At 35.7% G+C, this 22,221-nt stretch overlaps 2 protein-coding genes and 1 pseudogene across 2 annotated transcripts in view; 2 read left to right on the forward strand and 1 right to left on the reverse strand.

Annotated features, from left to right (window-relative positions):
- Znf804b (zinc finger protein 804B) overlaps positions 1-22,221 on the reverse strand; it is a 488,372-nt gene that overhangs the window by 434,420 nt on the left and 31,731 nt on the right. The gene's annotated exons all lie outside the window — the stretch shown is intronic.
- On the forward strand, positions 8,487-8,770 carry LOC127194795 (protein transport protein Sec61 subunit gamma-like; annotated as a pseudogene).
- Positions 13,670-14,481, forward strand: Tex47 (testis expressed 47). Its single transcript, XM_051152021.1, has one exon. The coding sequence runs from the start codon at positions 13,670-13,672 to the stop codon at positions 14,429-14,431; it is 762 nt and encodes a 253-aa protein (XP_051007978.1). The 3' UTR covers positions 14,432-14,481.

Below are 22,221 nucleotides of genomic sequence, written 5' to 3' on the forward strand. Positions count from 1 at the left end.
GAAGCTCTCAGCATTAACATTATTTTGTATGGACATGTATAAGACATGAGTAATAAAGAGACAGAGACAGAGGCAGAGAGAGAGAGACAGAGACAGAGAGAGAATGTCAGAGAGAGAAACAGAGAGAGACTACTTATTTTGTTTTGATAGGTTTTTTGTTTTGTTTTGTTTTGTTTTGTTTTTTGTTTTTTGGTTTTTTTGGGTTTTTTGTTTGTTTGTTTTTGAGTTTTTTTTTGTTTTTTTGTTTTTTTGTTTTGTTTTGTTTTTTGAGACAGACTTTCTCTGTGTAGCCTTAGCTGCCCTGGATTTGCTTTGTAGACCAGGCTGGCCTTAAACTCAGAGCAATACACCAGCCTCTGCTTCCTGAGTGCTGGGATTAAAGGCATGCATGGCCATGCCCAGCTGAGAGAGACTATTTGTGTAATCATGAAGATTATATGTCAGACCCCAGAAAAGAAACTAAATTTCTTCTGTAACTGAGTCATATAAGAAATAAAATGACACAATAGCTCCAAAATTTCTATCTTCTTTCCTGTGCTGATTAAGTCTGGTTAGATAAGAGCTCTAAAGTTGTTAGATCTTGGCAAAAGAAAAATGGATACATGCCCTAATATTTGAGCAGAATTATGAAAATCCCAACTAACTTGACAAAGGGTTTTCCAGCTACACCTGGTTACTTGATATTATTCAGTTCCTAAAAGCAGAGATTAAAGCCAAGAAATATAACAAAAATCTTCAAACTACAGAAATGTCTTCTTTGTTAATGGCACATGAACTATGTCAAAAACTTTTCTCTTTAACATTTCAGCATTTCTCTTTATCACTTTTTCTGTTTTTTTTTCTTCCTCTTTATCATTTAAGACATAAGTAATCACACACAGAGAACACTTGCTCAAACTTAGAGTAAATATGTTTAAGCGATTACATAAGTCATTTACCACCCATAAAAAGTGCATAATTGTTAAGAAAACATCGCAGGTCATGTGGATCTTGAGATGTCTTAAACTTTCACTAAAAATAAGAAAGAATATGATATAAAAATTTAAACTTGGTTTCTAGTGTTTATTGAAATTTAATCCATAGAACAATCACATTACTGTTTTTATTATGTATAAAGAACAGAGAATAAGACCTTCCTGCATGCAAGCTTGCCCATTCTCAGGCAGAATTCTGTCTGTGGCAGAAATGACGGCATTTTGCCCAGTGGCTTGTGTGCCACATTTGACTCCATCTCCATAAGGAGGTTCTTTGATGCTCATCATCTTCATTGAGAGAAGGCTGCATGTTGCCAGGACTTAATCTATCTCATCAAAGAATATTTAAAATAATAGACTGGAACCTGTGTTGTCTTAATAACAGCTATTCTAAATAGTATAAATTGTGCTTCATGTAGCTAGTGAATGTTTCATTAGTTGGGATTTTATGCAAAATACTAAATATTTCTTGGCATGAATAAAGCTGAAGTTCTTTTGGAATAGATGGGGTTTGAGCTTCCTTAGGTTCAGAAGGAGCGTTGTTGGCTGGTACTGTACTCCACTGTTACACTGTAGACTCTGTTCAGTTCAGGAAAGCTGTAGCCCGCTTACCTGCTGTTAGTCTGGTAAGGGTAACTGCACCAGTGTCAGGGAAGAGAAGGGGAGAAGCTGTCTACGTGCTATAAGAATACGTCAGCCAAACATCTTACTTAGTATGTGACTATGACATTTTTCAGAATATATTCTTAACAACACAAATGTAAAGCTCTGACCTGTGGGGCATTCTGTGCTAGCTTTTCTCAGAATTCACATTAGATCACCTTTAATTTCATGTTCTAACATGTCTGATAACAATTTTTTTTTAATCTTTGAAATCTTTTATGCTAATTTGAGGAAATGGCAGTTCTTAGCTTACAACAGCAATAGTAAGTTCCTTCTGTAATGCAGTTTTAAGTTTTATAATTCAGAATTTGTTCCTGAGGCAAATGGTTCATCTCTCTGGGAAGTACCTTGACAGGATGTTTCAGACACTTCAAAATGATCACTTGTTCATTTGTGCCAGCTGTGTTATTATCTTAATTATGAAGGGAGTTAATAGAAACTAAGATTTAAAAATAACCCTATACTGTTGTTTATGTACTTTAACACACAAACAAAAAAATGTGGACGATCAAAACAGCTAATTCCCAGGTTTGGCTGATGTTAACATTCATCTGTATAATGAAATCTATGCAACAACTAAACATAATGCTTATGTTTTATGGCTGGTGCTTTATTAATGATTTTATGTAACTTATGGTATATTAATGACAGTTTAATGTACTTTTGTACCTGTTTATATTTTATTAATAATAAAAGGCATTCAAAATACCAAGTGGCAAAAGCAAAGTGGACAGTACAATCCCAGAAAAAAAGTGCAAGAAATCTCTGTGGTATAACATTGGAATGTTGCATGTCAACTAAAACTCACTATAGAGAAAAACAAATTTTACTTGTTTGCAACTCCTGGAGAGGATAGGGGATATGGGTAGTCAATGATTTCGCTGCATTAGAAGACTGAGGTAAACATCACTTTGTTGCTTTACTTTGTCCTCTCGCCCTACATAACCTGATATGGAGGGAAATGCAGCAGGGCTGCATAAGGACACTCTCTCAGACAGACCCACGGCTGCACAGCACAGCCTCAGAGTGCCAGCGCCATCTCTGTGTTTGCAGAGCTCTGCCTTCCTCCGCAAGAGGATGCCGCATGCTGGGAAACTGGTCCAGCCTGGCAGGAAGCCTCCATGCTAACTCCACATCCACTCTATCTCCTCACCTTTGTTGGAAAACAAATCAATATTGTAAATAAAAGTGTTTCTCTGTCCACCAGAGCCGGTTTTATGTCCAGAAATGACCAGTTATTTATAGGTTTGTGTTGGCTATGAAGCTTAACACTAAATTTTATTTTGGTTAGTTGTTTGTTTGCGGGACTGGATCTTCCTATGTACCTCAATTGGCCTTCTGTTCATGAAATAGTCTAAGCAGGCCTTGAGTTTTGGCTAACTTCTTGCCTCAGCCTACCAAGTGCTGAATTACAAACCTGCACCACTATGCCCAGTTTACTTCTTCTTTTTTTTTTTTTTTTTTTTTTTTACATTTCAAATTCAAATACTTAATTTACTCTCAAATTTGTAGTACCAACTCACAAATGATTAGGCAGAAATCTTTAATTGTACCTTCTAAGAGATTTTCAGCTTACCATTGGCCCAGATGTTAGAAGTTCTTAAAATTCAAGACATTTTATAATAAATTTCTTGTCTAACATACCAAATATTTTAGGCAGATGAGGAGATGAATAGTAATTGACTATTTATACATAAATAAAATACTAAATAGTCTAGCACTATTTAAAATATGGCAAGTTCTTAAACATAAAGTAACAGATCTAAATTGATTACTCAGTCACACCTTTGAAGATGGAAGCAAACAGCTGATTTGCTAGTTTGGAAAGCTAGATTTTCTTAACACACTAGATAGCGCTAAAATAGTAATTATCATGACTCTATTCTTAATACCAAGTTATCCCTATCAATACTCATTCTCTCAAATCTTTGCCCTATATATTACTATTATTTCAAGGTTATGCACAATTTGCTCTCTGGAAGCTGTGGTGTTGTACTGCTGAGCTGGCATGTGAGTGCAAGGCTTCAAGGAATGGCTGATTAGGGTCCTGTTGAGGCTGACAGGACACACTTCATGAAGTATCCTGAGTATTTAAGAGGAAACTGATAACTTGAAAAAGCTGGTCTTCTCACTCCTATAAGGCCCATAGCCTAAGCCTATAGCCTAACATACTGTTAAACATATGTTCATTTTCATCCTTCTAAGAGTACTGCTTAATTGAAGCCAACCTGCTGGGACACTGTTTCATTTAATTTTGAATTGTACTTAGATTCGCTCCTTCCAATGGGAAAATAAACTCTATATACACACAAACGAGTATATAGAGATATAAAATATGTACACAAATACATATATGTATAGAATATTAACTGAATTAAACTGAATATCACTCACTGCTTATGGGCCCAATGTTTAAAGTCTTTCCATTCAAGTATATGCATGTTTCCACATTTATTATACAGATAAAAACAGGACTAAGAAGATGGGTAAACCTTCAAAATGTCACTTTGGAAGTCAAAATAGGTCATGGCCTCTTATAGTCTAACCTCAACATCAGGAAAGGCAGTAACACGTGTTGGTTAATGCCTGGGTTCTAAATAGATGCTTTCTATTCTCCTCTTTCTCTCTCATCCCACTGGTTCAATGGTGACCTCCGTGGAATCCTCTGGGTACAGCTGTATCAGAGCCACTATGACCCTCTTTATCTTCTAGGCTGCATCATCAACATGGACTTTCTACCTGCAGAGTGAAGCAACATTGAGGAGAATTTGCTCTTCCACTTCAATTGTAAGAATTCTATCAACCGGGGGTGGGGGGTTAATAATGATCAAGGACATTATTCTACTTAGAAACCTTTGCTTAAAGCCTCCTTGCAGAAAGGCAAAATGGGCTCAATGCAACCAGTAATTTATTCCTGAAATAATTATTTACTGATTTCAGTTCCAGAGGCTTGAAAATCTAAGAAGCAATCCTTAAGATGTAAGACCTACAACTTGAGATCTTTCACACAGTATAATTCACACAGAAAGAGCAAAGCTGCAGTTTTATCTGTTATGAATAAAAAGACATTGACATCAGCCCCAGGTTTATCATCTGTCTGCTCAGGAAAAAAAATGATTAATTTAAGATAAATAGGTGCTGGTTTCACACATGCTGTTTCTATTTCCCATCTACTGCCTCAGCAACTCTCCCTGTATCAGCCGTAAAGTATTCTGAGAGGCCATTATCATCTCCTCAAGCTACACAAGACAGTGGAGATTTAATCCAAAACCTCTAGAGAGGAAAATTCTGGTTAAACTTTACCATGTTTTTCTATAATCTCTTGGCATGATGCTCATCCTCTTTGAGTTTTTCATGGCCTAATCTTTTTGTTACATGTCTTTATGTAATAGTGATAGAAAACTTAAACATAAAATGTAATAAAATTATGCCATTTAAATTAGTAACTAGAAATAGAGACAGACAATGATAGATGGGTTCATTTTTCAGAATTTTCAGATATGACTAGGCTCTCATTTTCCCTAAAAATATTTTTACATAAAAATGACCTTTAAAGCAAAGACTAAAAGTATAGAATTGTGCTTAGTCCAAAAAAGTATCAATTATTTATTTAAAAAACAAAACAAATAAACAACAACAACAAATAAACAAAATATCTCTTTGAAAGCAAGGACAATCTTCAGGAGGCCAGAGAACTGTGACTGAACTCAGTATCACAAAATGTGACCAACCGGAGTTTCCTTGCCTTTATGAGACATAGGTATTAGAAAATGACCTAATAAGAAATCTAAAACTAGCTTGTCTCCAAAATAGATCACTACCATCTAAGAATAATTCACTAGACAAAAATTGCACCATTGGTCCCAGAGTCTACAGCTGCCTAAGCATCACCTCCTGTATGTAGCCTTTGAGCCTGGGATCCAAGACAGATGCTGAGTGTGTTCAAAAGCCAAAGCTTAACTGTTTTGTTTTCTTTTGCTGTGCCATGGCTTACTGCTGAAAAATTCCTGAAATAAAAAGGGAGATGGAGACACAAAAGGAGGCAGAGATGCAGAAATGAGAGAGATAGAGACAGAGTTCACAGAGACAGAGAGATTAGTATAAGTCCTTAGCAGATAGGTACAGTATTTTGAGCAGTGTATGAAGAATTTAATATATCACAAAAGTATTTAAAATAAATTTTAAGTAACTGTCACCACGAAGGTAAAATTTATTATCATTGGGGCTAGAGAGATGATTCAGCAAATAAAAATATCTTCTGTTCATGCAGAGAACATGGCTTCTTTTCCTAGTTCCACATCAGGATGCTTATATGAACTCCATTTCCAGGGGATCTGATGCTATTTTCTTGCTTCAACACGTACTTGAAAAAAGTTTATATATGTATGTGTATGTATGTATATATATATATATATATATATATATATATATATATATATATATATATATGTATACACACACACACACACACACACACACACACCTTGATACACATACATATTTGAAAAAGGTGAATGATTGTAAAGAGTAAAGTTTTAATGGTTTTTTGTATCTGACTCTTAAACTACCTTGATTTGGATAATTTTGCATTTATAGTTGTGTCTTTAAAGTAAATAAATGTCTTTATTTTCTTCATCTGAATATGAATTTCTCTGGAATGCCATAATTAAAGAGTAGAAGTTATGCAGTCAAGTACAAACAGATAATCACACAAAGAATGTAAAATATTTACATACAGATTATATTTCACATCATTGGGCCAAGAGTTAAGACCTTAGGTAATTCAACCACTATCCTATAAAATGGGTTATTTAAAGTCTCCCATGCTTAAAAGAAGGACAAAGTGATTAGAATTTAAACACAGGGCACACTGTGAACAAGATTATTTTTGCCTGAAAGTCTCCTGTGAAGCAGGAATTCATTTTCATGGGATTTCCAAGAGACCAAGTGTGGTTTCTATAGAGTGCAGAGGGTCCTCTTTCATTGAGATAAATAATTAGAGTTAAAGAAGTGGTGTGCCCCACATGGTAATTTGTGTACCCTCAGTCCAGGTCTGCGAAGCCAAATGATGGAGACCAAGTGTCTTTCTCTCCACTGTGAAGGTGTTCATCACCCATGGGGAACCATGCTCTGGACTTCACAGCCACCACTCCTTCCCATCTTGTTCAACTGAACCTATTTTCCCAATATATATGGTCTCTTTTTTAAAAAAATGAAGGTTGTACCTTCAAGTGTACATATTAAAAACTGTGATCCACTATTGTATTAGGGGCTCCTATTCCCCTATTGCTAATGTCAGTAGGTTTAGTTTCTGAAAATACATGTTGATGCCCTGAATTTGTATGGGAATATGTCTTTGAATTCAGTGTAGAGGAGAACAGTTTTAGGATAGCAATAGTTCTTGAATGAATTAAGGAGAGGCTGTTTAGGAAATCTAGGACAAACATTTCATATTCCTTTTACTATTCTCCTAGGTGCGAAAAAAAAAAGTATGGTTTCATGAAGTTTCATAGACATTATTCCTTAAACAAATAATTGTTAAAGTTCTAAATTTTAATAAAAATTCTCATGATATATTCAGGATACAATAGTATTTTAGTAGGTATTTCTGACTATAAGATTTTTTTGTCTTGTCAAGTATTCCAGAAATGTTCATTAAACTATTCACCATCAAGCCTAGAACCTGACTATATTACTTCATTTCCTAAAATAACATTTAATGGGTGTCTATTGAGTACTTCAAAATTCAGACTTATATGACTAATCTTGGAATAGCCAGGCACTATGTTGTCATTAAAACATCTATCATCTGTCTTGGAAAGTACTCCTAAGAGATGCCATGGCCTTGTTGAATCTTTCATGTAAATGTTTTGCCAACTTTGCTATAAAGTAAACAACTTTTGAGTTGTAAGAGCACTAAGCTCCTTTGTGCTGCATTTCCCTGAACTGTGGTATAGGCTTTGTGTTGGTAATAAACTCCTTCCAATTCTGTAAGTAGATTAGCTCAATTACTCCATATTATGAAACAAGTTAAGGAAGAAAATAAGTCAAAAGCAAGCTTCAAAAACTATACTCATTTGTTGAATGTGTTTTTATCATAATGAAGAATATACATAGTAGATATTTATATTATAATTCTGAAAACATTACTCCACACATAATCCCTTTTATATATCAAACATCAAGGTCCCTCAAAGACTTTATGTCATGGTAAACTAAATGAAACTTTCCTGTGTTAGGTCACTTGATACAATACCCAAGAAGTAAGCTAAGTCATGTGTTTAGAAACAGAAAACAAACTAGATTAAAAATGAAATATGAATTTAATTCAGAGTTCAATGTTATTTATATCCTAGAAGATGGTAGCACAGCTGTGATCTTAAGATAGTGTCAGGCATATAGTGCTGTGTCCTGGTTTTAGACACCATTTTCCCACAAAACACAACAGCAGTTTGGGGAAGGACTAGAATGCTTGTTTTCAGGACAGAGAAGCCTGGGATCTCAATTACATATTTACCCTGTAATCTTGCCCCTCTACAGTTTACTACCTAAATACTTGTAAATTCTTCCTACATACCTGGCCTTTTCTATGAACATCTGAGATCTATGAGCATTTCTTCATCCCTACTAGACTCCACTCCCTGAAATTAAGACATTTATGTGATTTGAGCTTGCATAGTGCTCATGCTGTCAATAAACCCAAGACAAATGACTAGTTAATGAGAGTGACATGATTTTGTTGAATCCTATGTATTATGTGCATATTTTCTGTACATTTATTTTATCCATGTGTTATGAAATTTCTGGCTTCTCAAGTAGCTACCAAGCAAGCATGTGCAGATCAGATAAATGCAGTGTGTTGAGCCAAGGTGGCAATTTGTTAAGAACTCAGTTCTGCCAGTTAAAAGATGTTCCAAACCTGACAGTAAGGAATTTCAGAAGATTGCTGTGCTGCTGCAATAGAATTTGCTATAATGGGACATATTGGCTTCTGTCTGAAACTGATCCATGTTCCTATAAACAGAGTCAGTGGGGTGGATGGGGGCTTAGTATATTTCCAATGTTCGCATGAAAAGGGAGCTGGTGAAAACAGACGAGTAATGTGCAAATTATTTAACAATGCTCTATTTTAGTATCTTCCTCTATAAATTGTGAAAAGAATGTCCACCTACCTAAGGTAGACATATAATAATATGTCTTGATAACAATGCTTATTATGAATAATAAATCTGTGAGAAAAATTACCTTCTGCAGACTATTAATGACATTTCATCCACTCTATATGGCCTACAGGTCCTATACAGATGAAAGACATTGGGAGTTTATTAAAGAACATTTGATTCTTGACAAGAAACCCAGAGTATGACATTTGTAAGAAATCACAAGATGTACTGTTTAACATGTGTTAGGAGTAAGTTATGAAAAGTAAGCTGGTATAACACAATGTCATACTATTTACTGATGAGTGTTCAAAACTTGAACTTGGACAGCTGCTCTAACTTGATCATGCTGGATTTAATAATGCAAACACCTCTTAAGCTGGGTCAATAATGATAAGTTTTTTGTTGAAGTCATCATCTGAGGGAGAATAAAGGTTCCTCACCAGACAGATATAAAGTATTGTGGTGCTTCAGAGGTCAGAGAATGGGTGATTACTAAAACAAAAGTTTGCAACTGTAATCATACATTCCAATTAAAGTTGTTAAAATTGCATGTGCTTGTCTCTTTTTGTTTATTGACACCTTAGTATGACTGACAAAAAGCAAGGAAACAAGATAAATACTTTAAAATGAGGAGAGCAACCTAGCATTTGGGAAATTCAAAAAGATTACACTGAGGAAATAGAATAAAACGAACAAACTATCTGGGGTAGTAAAACTATTGTTTTAGAGTGAATTACACTGAGCCACACAAAGTTGACACAGCCAGATAAGTTTTAAGATAAAGAAATGATTCACGTTTTAAAAGCTGATGTCAGTTAGGCTTTCTTAAGAGAGTGGTGTGTTTTGAAAAATTACTGGTTTAATTGAAATATTGCATCATTTATCTATTTAATGGTGAAATACCATGGTTCTATTGGGTTTATATTAGAAATAAAAAGGTATGCTAAAGACAGGGATGATGGAATTCACCCCTGGTAAGAAGACCACTGCTGAACTTCTCATAGGATCATGAATGAAAAAGACATACAGAATTCCAAGGAGAATGTATACTCCATACAAGAGCTACCAAACTGCAATACTAATGGAAACAAAAATCTTTTTTTTATTAAATACTTTTTATTTTTTAAATATACATTTACATTACTACACATTTATATAATAAACTACATACAGCAGTAAGAACCACAGAAAACAGAAATCTTAAGAAAATAATTTTTCTGGCAAGGGATCATATCCAAAGACTTTCAAAGTCTATGTGATGTGGCTGGAATACAGACACACCCTGGATTAAAGTATGATATGACTAGGATATAGACACACTCTTATCATATACACCATTAATCCCAAGCAATGTAGATAAAATTAGTTTGTAGAAGGAAGCAGCCATGACTGAAGGATTTGACAGAATGGTTCAGAGATAGGATACACCCAACTCTCCTGAGAGCAGACAGGAGAGCAGGAATATTTAAGAGCAGTGCAGGAACAGAGAGTTAGTCAGTCAGTTGAGAGGCAGCGCACTACAGTTGAGTTTGCCATGGTTCAGTTCAGTTCACAGAGTTCAGAGGAAGTTTTACCAGGCCAGTTGTACAGAGACAGGTTGCAGGGAGAGAACAAGCTAGACACAGGTGACAACAGAATTAGCCAGAGAATGAGAAGAAGCAAGAAGAGTTAAATATATTTCCAAAGTTTGTATGAAGCCAAGCAGAGAAATTCAGTCAGAAACTGAGAGAAGCAAGTTTGAAATCAGTTAGCTTGGAGAGGCAGTTTTGAGCTGTAACAGCTGAGTTGAGCCTGCCAGCCATAGTTCAGAAAGAACTAGAAAGGGTTGGCATATTCAGCAATAAGTCTCAGAGGAAATAAAAAAACAGTGTAGACCGAGGTTAGCAGACAAAAACTGGAAGATTAGATTGTATGGAGTGTATATGCTTCCAGGCCTAGGCCTAGGGATACTTAAAACACAGAAAGATAAGCTCTGGGCTCAGTTTAAGGCAGGCATTCACACAGCTTTGGTACAGACAGCTCTCATCTTCTCATCCCTTCATCTGAGGAAATAAAAGTTACATTTACCCATCCCTATGTTTTCTCTGGTCTAATTGACCACTGGAGGTTGGTAATTATGCCATAGATAACTCTGTACCCACTGGGATTAGATCTTCCTCTTCTGTATTCAAGTACCAGTTAAAGACTCTGTCATACATTTTAAAATATTAAGATAACTACTATGAGGTACATAAGATTACATTTTATATTCTGAGATTAGTGTTTGGTGTAGAGAAATCTAGCCTTATGAAGGAAGCTGAGGAAAATCAAGAATTTCAAATGCATTCTGAAATTAAGATTTGTTTGTTTGTTTTTCAAGACAGGGATTCTCTGTGTAGTTCTTGCTGTCCTATAACTCAGACTTTTTAAATAAGGCAAATAATATAATTTGGGATAACTTAGGAAATATAAAAAGACAAAACAAATGGTTTTGATTTGGAAATTCAGAGGCAAGAAGTTAATGTAAATATTATTAAGGAGTTTTTTCAATAAAGTTACTTTATTTTTTGATACTAATATAATTACATTTCTTCCTTACTTTTCCTCCCTCCAAGCCCACCTATATACCCCTTCTTGCTTTCCTTCAAAGTCATGGCCTCTTTTTTTCACTAATCATTATGGTATGCATAAATGTATATACATATATGTTTCTCATACAACCTGTTCAGTCAGCATAATGTTAACTTCTATGTATGTTTTTAGGGGTCTGACCATTTTCACTAATCAGTCTTTACAAAGAAAAAATGATTAATAAAAAATAATTACAACCATGGTATCTAAATTTCCATCTATGGAAACAAGAGTATTATATAAGTGGCTGGAGAAAATGTTTTAAGAATTTCCTGTCAGAGAAGATATTTGAATTGTCTCAGTTTTTGTTTTTTCAGTTGGTTGGTTGTTGTTTGTGCTTTTTTTTTGTTTTGTTTTGTTTTGTTTTTTGGTCAATGCAAGTCAACTAGTTGTGCCACCTTGAATCTTGTAAAGAAGATCCCCAGTCCATAGATGAGCTCAGAGGAATCAGTGTACCATATCAGTTATGCAATCAGGAGGCATCAGCAGCATAGAGGACCTTTCTGATGTCCTCATAAAAGTGAATACAGAACCCCCTGAGCTAACTTCAAGGAAGCAGAGTGCAGTGTCTTCATGATAACAAAACTTCAGCAATGTCCAGGGCTTGGTGTCAAAGGAATTCTACTGTGTCACAGATACAGATTTGGAAAACCATTAGGGAGAGCCAGTTCCAAGAAAGCAGGGGGGAAAAGGCTATTGGAGGCTGGGATCAAAACTGTTCTATTTCACAGCACAGTAAGAAGAGTGGGGAGAACAGCCCTGGACAAGGTATTGACTGAATGACCACCTTGAGGAGGGCTCTGTGAGTGATGGGTTGAATCAGAGTGAGTGAGGAATTATGGTCGATTGTTATGTATCACACAATTAAAGATTTATTAAATCACCTCTCAGCCTTCACTTTCTGGAATAATTTATCACTGCATATTATTAAAATCAGGTCATTAGCTTGAATAATGAAAATCTCAAGAGAAAAAAGTTATGTAAGGTTCATTTTTTAAAATTAAATAGAAGTTTTTTTCTAACACTGTCACATTAAAATTATTGTTTAGAGCTCATGTGAGTATAATATTAGAAGGCAATTTTATTTTCAATTCTAAAAATTAACTTAAATTCACATTAAGTAGCCCAAGTAGTATTGTAAAACATATTTTAGCAGATGCATCATTATAGAGATTCAGATATGTGTTCCTACAGTGTTTAACTAGTGTGTAAGTTAACTATAGGAACAAGCTCTACCGCCACAGTTTTTATTTACTGTGAAGATCTAAAAGAAGGTGCCCAGATCTTCCACCTGTCTGACAAGCAAAGGTATGTGGTGAAAGCAAACAAAAAACAAAGCCAAAGGAACAAAAGGCATTCTGAAAACAAAGCTACATTTTCCCCACAAGCCATAGTGCTGTTGAGGCCCTAGTTGGGATACTCTCGTGAAGTCAGATCCAGGACTAGAGACACTCTGGCTCTTGGATGCCAAAGGACACTCTCAGGTAGACTCTGGCTCTTGGATGCCACCAACATTCTAATTCCTTTCACAACCGATGGGAATAGAACCCTGGATAGGACAGTTAAGGGACCAGGGTCCTGGCAGTTAGAAGCAAGATGGAGGTCAAGCCAAGAGGACCTCAAAGACAGGTAAATGTACAAAGCATGTGAGGAAATTTAAGCTGGCCCAGGACTGTAGCTGGGACATGCGATTACAACAAAGCAGCAGTCTGCTTTTATTTACACCTTAATAAAACAGCACCAAAGAACAGATTTATTGATAAAAAGATAAACCAATTAAACCCCCCCAAAAAAGTTTACTGTTACTCTTGAAGCAAGACCATTAACGTTTAGTATTGCTATTAAATGCAACATAAGGTAATAATAGCCTTTAGTATACCTGATTTATTTTTAACCTTTAAAGACCACTTAAGTTTGTTTTAAATATTAGATAAATCACTTGCCATAGAAAAACCACTAAAGAAGCCTTGAATATAACCTGCAATCACCATGTCACAGAGAGGGCTCTTACTAAAGCAAACGTGACAGTTACTTCATTGTGAACGAAGAAGCAATCTCTGTACTTTCAGTCTTGTCTCCATATTCGCTTCCAGTCAAAGACATTGTTTGTAGCACAAAGAAGGGGAGCATTGTTATTCTCTAATGTCTGCACTAACTGCTTTGTTTTTGTTTCTTTGTTTGTGAGAAGAAATCAAAATAAGACTTCATCACCAGTGAGACTTCATCTCAAATCATCTAGAAGAAGAAATAAGTTTCATCATGTCGTTCATTGTTCATAATCGGAGGGGCAGCAAAAAACATTTTCAGGCGGATCCTCTTCTGATGCCCAAAGTCCCGCGCATCAATTACTTGCACCTTCAGGAAGAGAAACAAAGGCTACAGCTCAAGAAGTTTCTCCTTCACAGGATGTTTCTAGTGGGCCACTTGCAAGAAAACGTCGAGAAAAAGGACATTTCTGAATACTACGAGCAACTGTTTCAGTCCATTCTGAAACATCACCTAGGAGAAACGGTGACAGGATTGTTACTCATGTACCCAAGCACTTTTCTGCATATCCTTGAGACCTCCAATGGCACACTCTTCCGAATTCTTTTAGATTATGTGGCCCATGAAAAAAGTGAAACAGAATTTATGATCAAAAACGTGAAAATTATTGTTGCTTCTCATAACATCCCCACGAGGCTGTTCATGCAGTGGCATGTCTCTGTCATCAAAGTCCCGGTTATGTATTTAGATGATGTGACACAGTCTCAATCTGTAGCAGAAGTCACCACTGATTTTCTCACCATGACCCACAAACTGGCACTCCACCTTTTTAAGACAGTGAAAGTGGGCACTAAAGGGCCAAGTGACAATTTACACCAAGTTGCCCCTGACCTCCTCCTCCCAGAACAAACCATCAAGTACTTATGCACAGCTGAGGAATTCATGGACCCAGCAACATTCTTAAACATGTACAACAGACCCATACATGTTACTCTGGATTCTGAGATTGTGTGGCCAGCTCCTTCCCGTTTCTAGGATGGGAGAGATGATGCAAACCCATGAAGATTTTGTACTACTTTAAAAATAAGATAATATCTAAAGTTACTCTTTCAAAAAGCAAAACAAAACAAAAAACAACTGGACATTGAAATAAGCACTCAGTTAGAATACTGATTTTCACCATATCTAGACCCAAACATAACAACGCACCTTTTTTTTGGGGAGGGGGGGTATTAAAAAACTCAGTACTTTTAAAAGGTAAATGGGTTTAATATGTTTACAATTGCATCATTTTCATCGGATACTTTTTTTTAAAGCATAAGGTGATAGTGATTTAACACCACTTGGGCATTTAGGTTTTCATGTACTCTCTCAGCAATTAACACACAGTCTTTATCATATGGTAGAAGAAATGTGTTTGGAGGTGGTAAATTCTAACAGCTTGACACTTAAGAAACTTGCAACCTGAAGTTACAAGCAAGCATACTATAGACAAGTAATACAATATAATATGTAGCAAGGTATCTTACAATGCAAATAGTACAGTAGGAAGAGGTGGAAGGAGCTTCCAGAACATAAGTAAATAAACCATTATTGCAAATTCACTGTCTCAAAGAAAATAAAACCCTAACCTTTAAAAAACAGTCCTGGAGCACACATATTCTTACCTGTTTAATAAGTAGTACTGAAACTATAACAAAACTAAAAGACACAAGAATTTTTTGAAACAACCAGAAAACACTATCAAGGTTCAGTCTATTTCTTTATGCAACATTAATTGAGCCCCCCTCCATGTGACAGATATTTGCCAGGCATTAGAAATGCTGCAGGGTCCACATAACACACTGTTCTTGCCCACTTAAAAAATGTATTCTTTTTTTTTACAAGGCATTTTTATTATAATTTATTCACATTACACCCCGGGTGTAAACCCCTTGCTCTTATCTTCCTGTTCCTGCCCTCCCTCTCTTTTCCTCTCCATTCCCCTCCCCTGGACCTCTCAGAGGTGGGTTCCTCCTCTTAGTGATTATATGCAAGCAATAGTAGAGGAAATGAACAATGTCTATTTGGTGTGTCAGATAGGATTTGTTGGCAGGGTGAATACGTTTGAAAAAAGTATTTTCTAAAGTTAGCCAGTGTGTCCAGAAGTGAAGCTTATGGTTAAGAATTAAACATTAATGTATACTTAAAATTATGTCACATAATATTAGACAAAAATGTCTACCCCAATGCACCCAATTCTACATGCTCCTGTTGTAATGTGTCCTTCAGGTCCCTTCCATTCCTTTTATGTGACAGGCTTTGTGTTTGCTTTAACCAACAGAGTATGACAGAAATGACTCTGTTCAACCTCCAAGGCTAAGGGGAAATGCCAAATGCCTTGCTTTGCTCATGTAAACCCAAGCTCTTAGAATCCAGGCTCTGTGTTTGTGAGTACTTAATGCAGTTCCCAGATGACATCCTCAGCAAGGAACCAGCTGACAGCCAGGATCGAGTGGTAGATGCTGAGTAAAACTTGGTGGTTCCTGATTCTCTGTTTCCAAGGTTACAAAGCAAGACCAGTCGACACTATATAGAATAGAGATGGACTGTTCCTGGGAATCCTGTTCAAATTACAGACCTGAGATAATTATCCAGTTGTCTGGAATTATAACATGCATGTGTATAAATTAGCTTCTATTCATTCCTTTATGTACCACCTTACTAGATGCCAACAGGCAAAGACTAGGCAGCCAATCATTGCTGTTGGCTGGATACTCCACCAGTGGTAAAATGTGTCTCCATCACATTGTTTGCTATATGTCATTTATCAGTCTGTATCATTTCCTGGCATAAGAAAAACTGAGGGAAAACTAATACATTAGACTAATGAAAATCATGAGCAATCACAGCCAATTACTAGAGAAAGTTATGGACATATCCAAATGATAATATTGTTCATTTACTTACCTTACTGTATTATTTAAAGATTCAAGAACTCAGAATATAGTGTATGAAAATAAAATCTATTTTCAATAAAAGAAAAAACAGATACATAACTCAATTATGAATTCATTATTGTAAGCCGACTATAATGAATTTATTCAAATGAAATTCACTTGTTATAGTAGTCACTTTAGGAGGGTTTATTATCCTCATCCCAAGAACAACATCATTACTAAAACATTTTGTAACTCTTTTATGTCAGATGAATAAAGAGAATTTATAACCAAAGTGAGTGTAATTATTTCAGGTAACCAGGAGGGTTTTTTTTTTAATTTTTAAAAAATTTTTAAAAATTTATTATAATTTATTCAGATTACATCCCCTCACTTTTATCTTCCCTTTCTCACCCATACTCCCTCTTCCAACCTGTTTCCATCCTCTACTCCTGACAGAAGGGGACCCTCCCTTGCCCCTCCATATGACCACAGCCTATCAGGTCTCATCCTGACAGCCTGCTTTCCCTTCCCCTGTGTGCCACCAGGCCTCCCCACCAAGTGGGAGTGATCAAATCAGAAGCACCAGAATTCATGTCACCAGCAGTCCCCACTCTCCCCACAACAGTGGTGAATGATCTGTCCATTGGCTACATCTGAACAGGGGATCTAATCTCAGCACTCCGGAGGCAGAGATAGGTGGATCTCTGTGAGTTGGAAGCCATCCTGGTCTACAGAGTAAGTTCCAGGACAGCCAAGACTGTTACACAGAGAAAACTTGTCTCATCTCAAAAAAAAAAAAAAAAAAAAAATTCTGGTGTGTGTGTGTGTGTGTGTGTGTGTGTACGCAATTGGTCCCATTCAGAAAGCCCCTTTCCTTAACCATAAGTTCAAGTCTACTTCATGCTATCTCCTCTATAAGACTGAGGGTGCCAGGTCTCATGTTTAGGTCCTTAGTTCATTTGGAGTTGAGTTTTATGGAGAGTGAGAGATAAACATCCACTTTCATTCTTCTATATCTACTTTAACCAGCAGTACTGGCTGAAGATTCTGACCTTTCTCTAAAGTGTATTTTAGAACTACTTGAAATTAATTGTTAGGGATTTATTTGGTCTTTTCAAAGACCAAATGCACTTTCAATAAAAGAAAAAACAGATACATAACTCAATTATTAATTCATTATTGTAAGCCAACTATAATGAATTTCAAAATAATTTGAGATTATTTTCCTATTTCTATAAAGAATTGCATTGGAAAGCTAGTAGGTATTGTATTGAATCTATCCACTGCTTTAGGTGCTTATCCATGTACATAGGAGGGCCTTCCATCTTCTGGTACCATCTTCGGTTTCTTCAGTTTCTGACATGTTCATTGAGTAAGTCTTTTGTTTACAAGTGTTAATGGGATCATTTCACTGACTTTGTCGGCGTGTGTGATTTTGGTACATAAAGCTGATAGACACACCATTTTTGTGTATTAATCCTGTATGCTGCTGCTTGATGATTATGTTCATCAGCTTTAGGAGTTTTCTGTGAGAGTCTTTAAAGGCTTTCATGTGCAGAATCGTATGATCTACAAACAAGAAAGCCTTGACTTATTCTTTTCTTAGTTACTTTCCTTTTACTTTTTCTGATTTTATTACTCTAATATTGAAAGAACTGTATTACAGAAAAGAGGAGATGGTGGGCAGCTTTATCTTGCTCCTGATTCTAGGTCAAATTATTTCTTCATTTACTATCATGTTGGCTGTGGGTTTGTTGTATATTACATGTATTGGATTGAGATATGTCCTCTGTATTCCTAGATTATTTAAGACGTTCATCATGACTAAATATTGAGGGTTTTTTTCCCCTGGGTTTTTCTGCATAGGAGGATACGATCATGTGGTTTCAATGTTTAAGTATATTTATTATAAGGTGATTACACTACTTGATTTGCATATATTGATAATCTTTTAATCTCTTGGATGAATCAAAATTAATCATAGTGGATGACCACTTAGATATGTTCTTAAATTCAGCTTGAAGGCATTTTATTAAGAAATTCACATCTATGTTAAATCAGGGGAAATGGATTGTAATTCTGTCTCTTTATTTTCTAGTATTTATATGGTTTAGATATTTAGATAATGCAAATTTTGTAAAAAGAATACAAAAGTGTTCATTTTATTTTATAGAATAATTTAAAGACTATTTGTACATTGAAGATGTGGTAGAATTCTGTAATGAATCCACCTGGTCTTGTACTTTTTAAAATTTGGAAATGTTTGCTTAATGCTTCTACGTCATTGAATGCCATGAATCTGTTTAAATTGTTTATTTTGTCCTAACTTAGCATTCATAAGCCACATGCACCCAGAAATTCAACTATTTTCTTTTAGATTCTCCAGTTTAGTGAAATAAAATATTTCAATTATGTCTTTATTATTCTCTGAATTTCCTCAATGTCTAGTGTTTCTTCTTTTGCCTTCTATTTTATTGATTTGGGTCGTCACGCTTTTTTTGTTGTTAGCTGGTTAAAGGTGTATTACATCTTGTTAATCTTTTCAGAGAATTAAGTCTTCATTTCACTGATTATTTTTATATCTTATTCATCATTGATTGATGAATTTCAACCATGAATTTGATTATCTCTTCTTGTCTATTGTTTGGAGCATTGTTTTTGTTTCTAAAATGTCTTCAGGCACATGATTAATTTACTAACCTGAGACATATAAAAAAATTTTAGTAGAAGAAAGTTTATTTTGGCTTACCATTCCAGAGGGGATGTCTGTAATATTGGGAAGCATAGCCGAAGGCAGCCAAAGCAGAAGGCTGCAAGATCACATCTAGAAATGGAACAAGACTATAAATATTCCTGAACTTTTTTGTACATTCGGTACTAAATACAATAAATTATCTTCTTTTTTTTTTTTTTTTTTTTTTTTTTTTTTTTTCCTTCTTTTTTTTTTTTTTTTTATTAATTTATTCTTGTTACATCTCAATGTTTATCCCATCCCTTGTATCCTCCCATTCCTCCCCCCCCATTTTCCCATTATTCCCCTCCCCTATGACTGTTCCTGGGGGGATTACGTCCCCCTATATATTCTCATAGGGTATCAAGTCTCTTCTTGGCTACTTGCTGTCCTTCCTCTGAGTGCCACCAGGTCTCCCCCTCCAGGGGACATGGTCAAATGTGAGGCACCAGAACACGTGAGAAAGTCCTATCACACTCTCCACTCAACTGTGGAGAATATTCTGACCATTGGCTAGATCTGGGAAGGGGTTTAAAGTTTACCTCCTGTATTGTCCTTGGCTGGTGCCTTAGTTTGAGCGGGACCCCTGGGCCCAAATCTGCCTATCATATTGTTCTACTTGTAGATTTCTAGGACCCTCTGGATCCTTTTATTTTGCTGTTCTCCCATGCGTCTCTCATTTAGAGTCCCAATAGGATGCCTTCCCCTCTGTCCCAGTTTCCTGGTAAGTGAAGGCATTATCTTCTTATGACTGTATTTGTTCCAAAAACTTTTGTAATGCTGTGTTTTTATTTTGATTCCTTCTGAGAAAAATGTAAAATTTCTTTCTTGCTCTCTTCCTTGACCTAGTTATCTTTCAGAAATATTTAATCTTCATGAGTTTGTGCATTTTCTATAGTTTCTATTCAGGTTGATAGCTAGCCTTTTTTTCCCATGTGGTTTGCTAGAACATAGGATATTATTTAAATTTTCCTATATTTATTTAGACTTTATGTAATATATGTGGTTGATTTAGGAGAAATTTCCATGAGATACTGAGAACAATGTGTATTTGTCTGCTTGTTTTTAGTGTTCTGTGGCTGTAGTTGTCTATTGGGTCCATTTGAATTATTATGCTTATCTACAGTGTTTCTTTCTATAGATTTTGTCCAAATAACTTGTACATTGGTAAGAATAGGGTATAGAAGTCTTTTTTTTTTTTATTAATTTATTCTTGTTACATCTCAATGTTTATCCCATCCCTTGTATCTTCCCATTCCTCCCCCCCCCCATTTTCCCATTATTCCCCTCCCCTATGACTGTTCCTGAGGGGGATTACGTCCCCCTGTATATTCTCATAGGGTATCAAGTCTCTTCTTGGCTACTTGCTGTCCTTCCTCTGAGTGCCACCAGGTCTCCCCCTCCAGGGGACATGGTCAAATGTGAGGCACCAGAGTACGTGAGAAAGTCGTATCACACTCTCCACTCAATTGTGGAGAATATTCTGACCATTGGCTAGATCTGGGAAGGGGTTTAAAGTTTACCTCCTGTATTGTCCTTGGCTGGTGCCTTAGTTTGAGCGGGACCCCTGGGCCCAAATCTGCCTATCATATTGTTCTACTTGTAGATTTCTAGGACCATCTGTATCCTTTTATTTTGCTATTCTCCCATGCGTCTCTCATTTAGAGTCCCAATAGGATGCCTTCCCCTCTGTCCCAGTTTCCTGGTAAGTGAAGGCTTTCGTGGGACATGCCCCTTGGGCTAGTATGCAGATATAAGTGAGTATATACCATTTGATTCTTTCTGCTTCTGGGTTAACTCACTCATTATGATCATTTCTAGCTCAATCCATTTATCCACAAATTTCGGGAATTCTTTGTTTTTAATAGCTGAGTAGTATTCCATAGTGTATATGTACCACAGTTTCTTTATCCACTCTTCTACTGAGGGACACTTAGGCTGTTTCCATGTTCTGGCTATTATGAATAAGGCTGCTATGAACATGGTTGAGCAAATTTTCTTGTTATGTGCTGGAGCATCTTCTGGGTATATTCCAAGGAGTGGGATAGCTGGGTCTTGAGGAAGCCCTATTCCCATTTTTCTGAGATAGCACCAGATAGATTTCCTCCACAATCACTGTATAGGTATTAAACTGAGAGTTTTAGATCTAGCAGTATTTTTTAAGGAAGTTAGATGCTCATGTTAATAAGTATATATCTAAATGTTTAGTGTCCTCTTGAGGAATTATTCTTTTAATGGAAATGAGGTGGATTTCCTTATATGTTCTAACTAATTATGACTGGAAGTCTTTTTATCTGATATTACAATAAATATACTTACTTGTTTCTTAGCTCCATTTTCTTGGACTACCATTTTTTATCAATTTATCATAAAGGAGTTATCTATCATTAATGATAAGTTATCTTTTTATTTAAAAGGAATAGAAAGATAGGTTCTATTTTGTCTATGCATATTTCTGGGAAATTGAGTTCATTAATATTAAGAGGTTATTATCTAAATTTTGTGATATTTCCTCTCATATTTTTGATTTTGTGGTATTTTCTCTCTTATTTTTGTAGACAAAATGTATTTTTTCTTAATACAAGCAATAATTGACATAGTATTTACATTATATTTGTTATAGTAAGTAATCCAAAGCTAATGTAAAGTATGTTGCAGGATTTGTATAGATTACATGTAAACATTATTCATCTGTAGACTTTTGAAGGAGTCCTGGAAGAACTAAATAGCTATATAGATGACAGAGAAATGAATTTATAGTTATAATCTATGCTTTTATCTATACATAGTTTTATGTATACCTCAATAGTAGTTAACATTCAGATAATTGTATTTAAATCATTTTCTAGTTAAAGGAACCAGGAATTTGTGGAAAAATTGCTGATTCTTGAGATGCTTTAGGGAAATAGAATTGTGATGCTGATAAATATAGATCTGTCTGTCTGTCCAGTTTGTTTGTTTGTTTTGTTTCTCCCTTTTAATGAAAATAGATTATTTTCTGAGTATACAGGGAGTACAGGTTAGCAGCTTCCCAAATGAGAAGATGACAGAGACAGTTTGCTACCTGAGCAGTCATCCAAAACTTTAATGTTGGAGCACTATCTTCAGCCTTCTGGTCCAATATATTTGACAGACATATTTGTGAGGCAGAACTATTGAGGACTTGCTTACCC

This window comes from Acomys russatus, chromosome 10 (assembly GCF_903995435.1).
Source record: "Acomys russatus chromosome 10, mAcoRus1.1, whole genome shotgun sequence".
NCBI classification, from domain to species: domain Eukaryota; kingdom Metazoa; phylum Chordata; class Mammalia; order Rodentia; family Muridae; genus Acomys; species Acomys russatus.

Coding starts and splice junctions, on each gene's coding strand:
- Tex47 (XM_051152021.1), top strand. CDS start 13,670: ATGTCGTTCATTGTTCATAATCGGAGGGGCAGCAAAAAACATTTTCAG.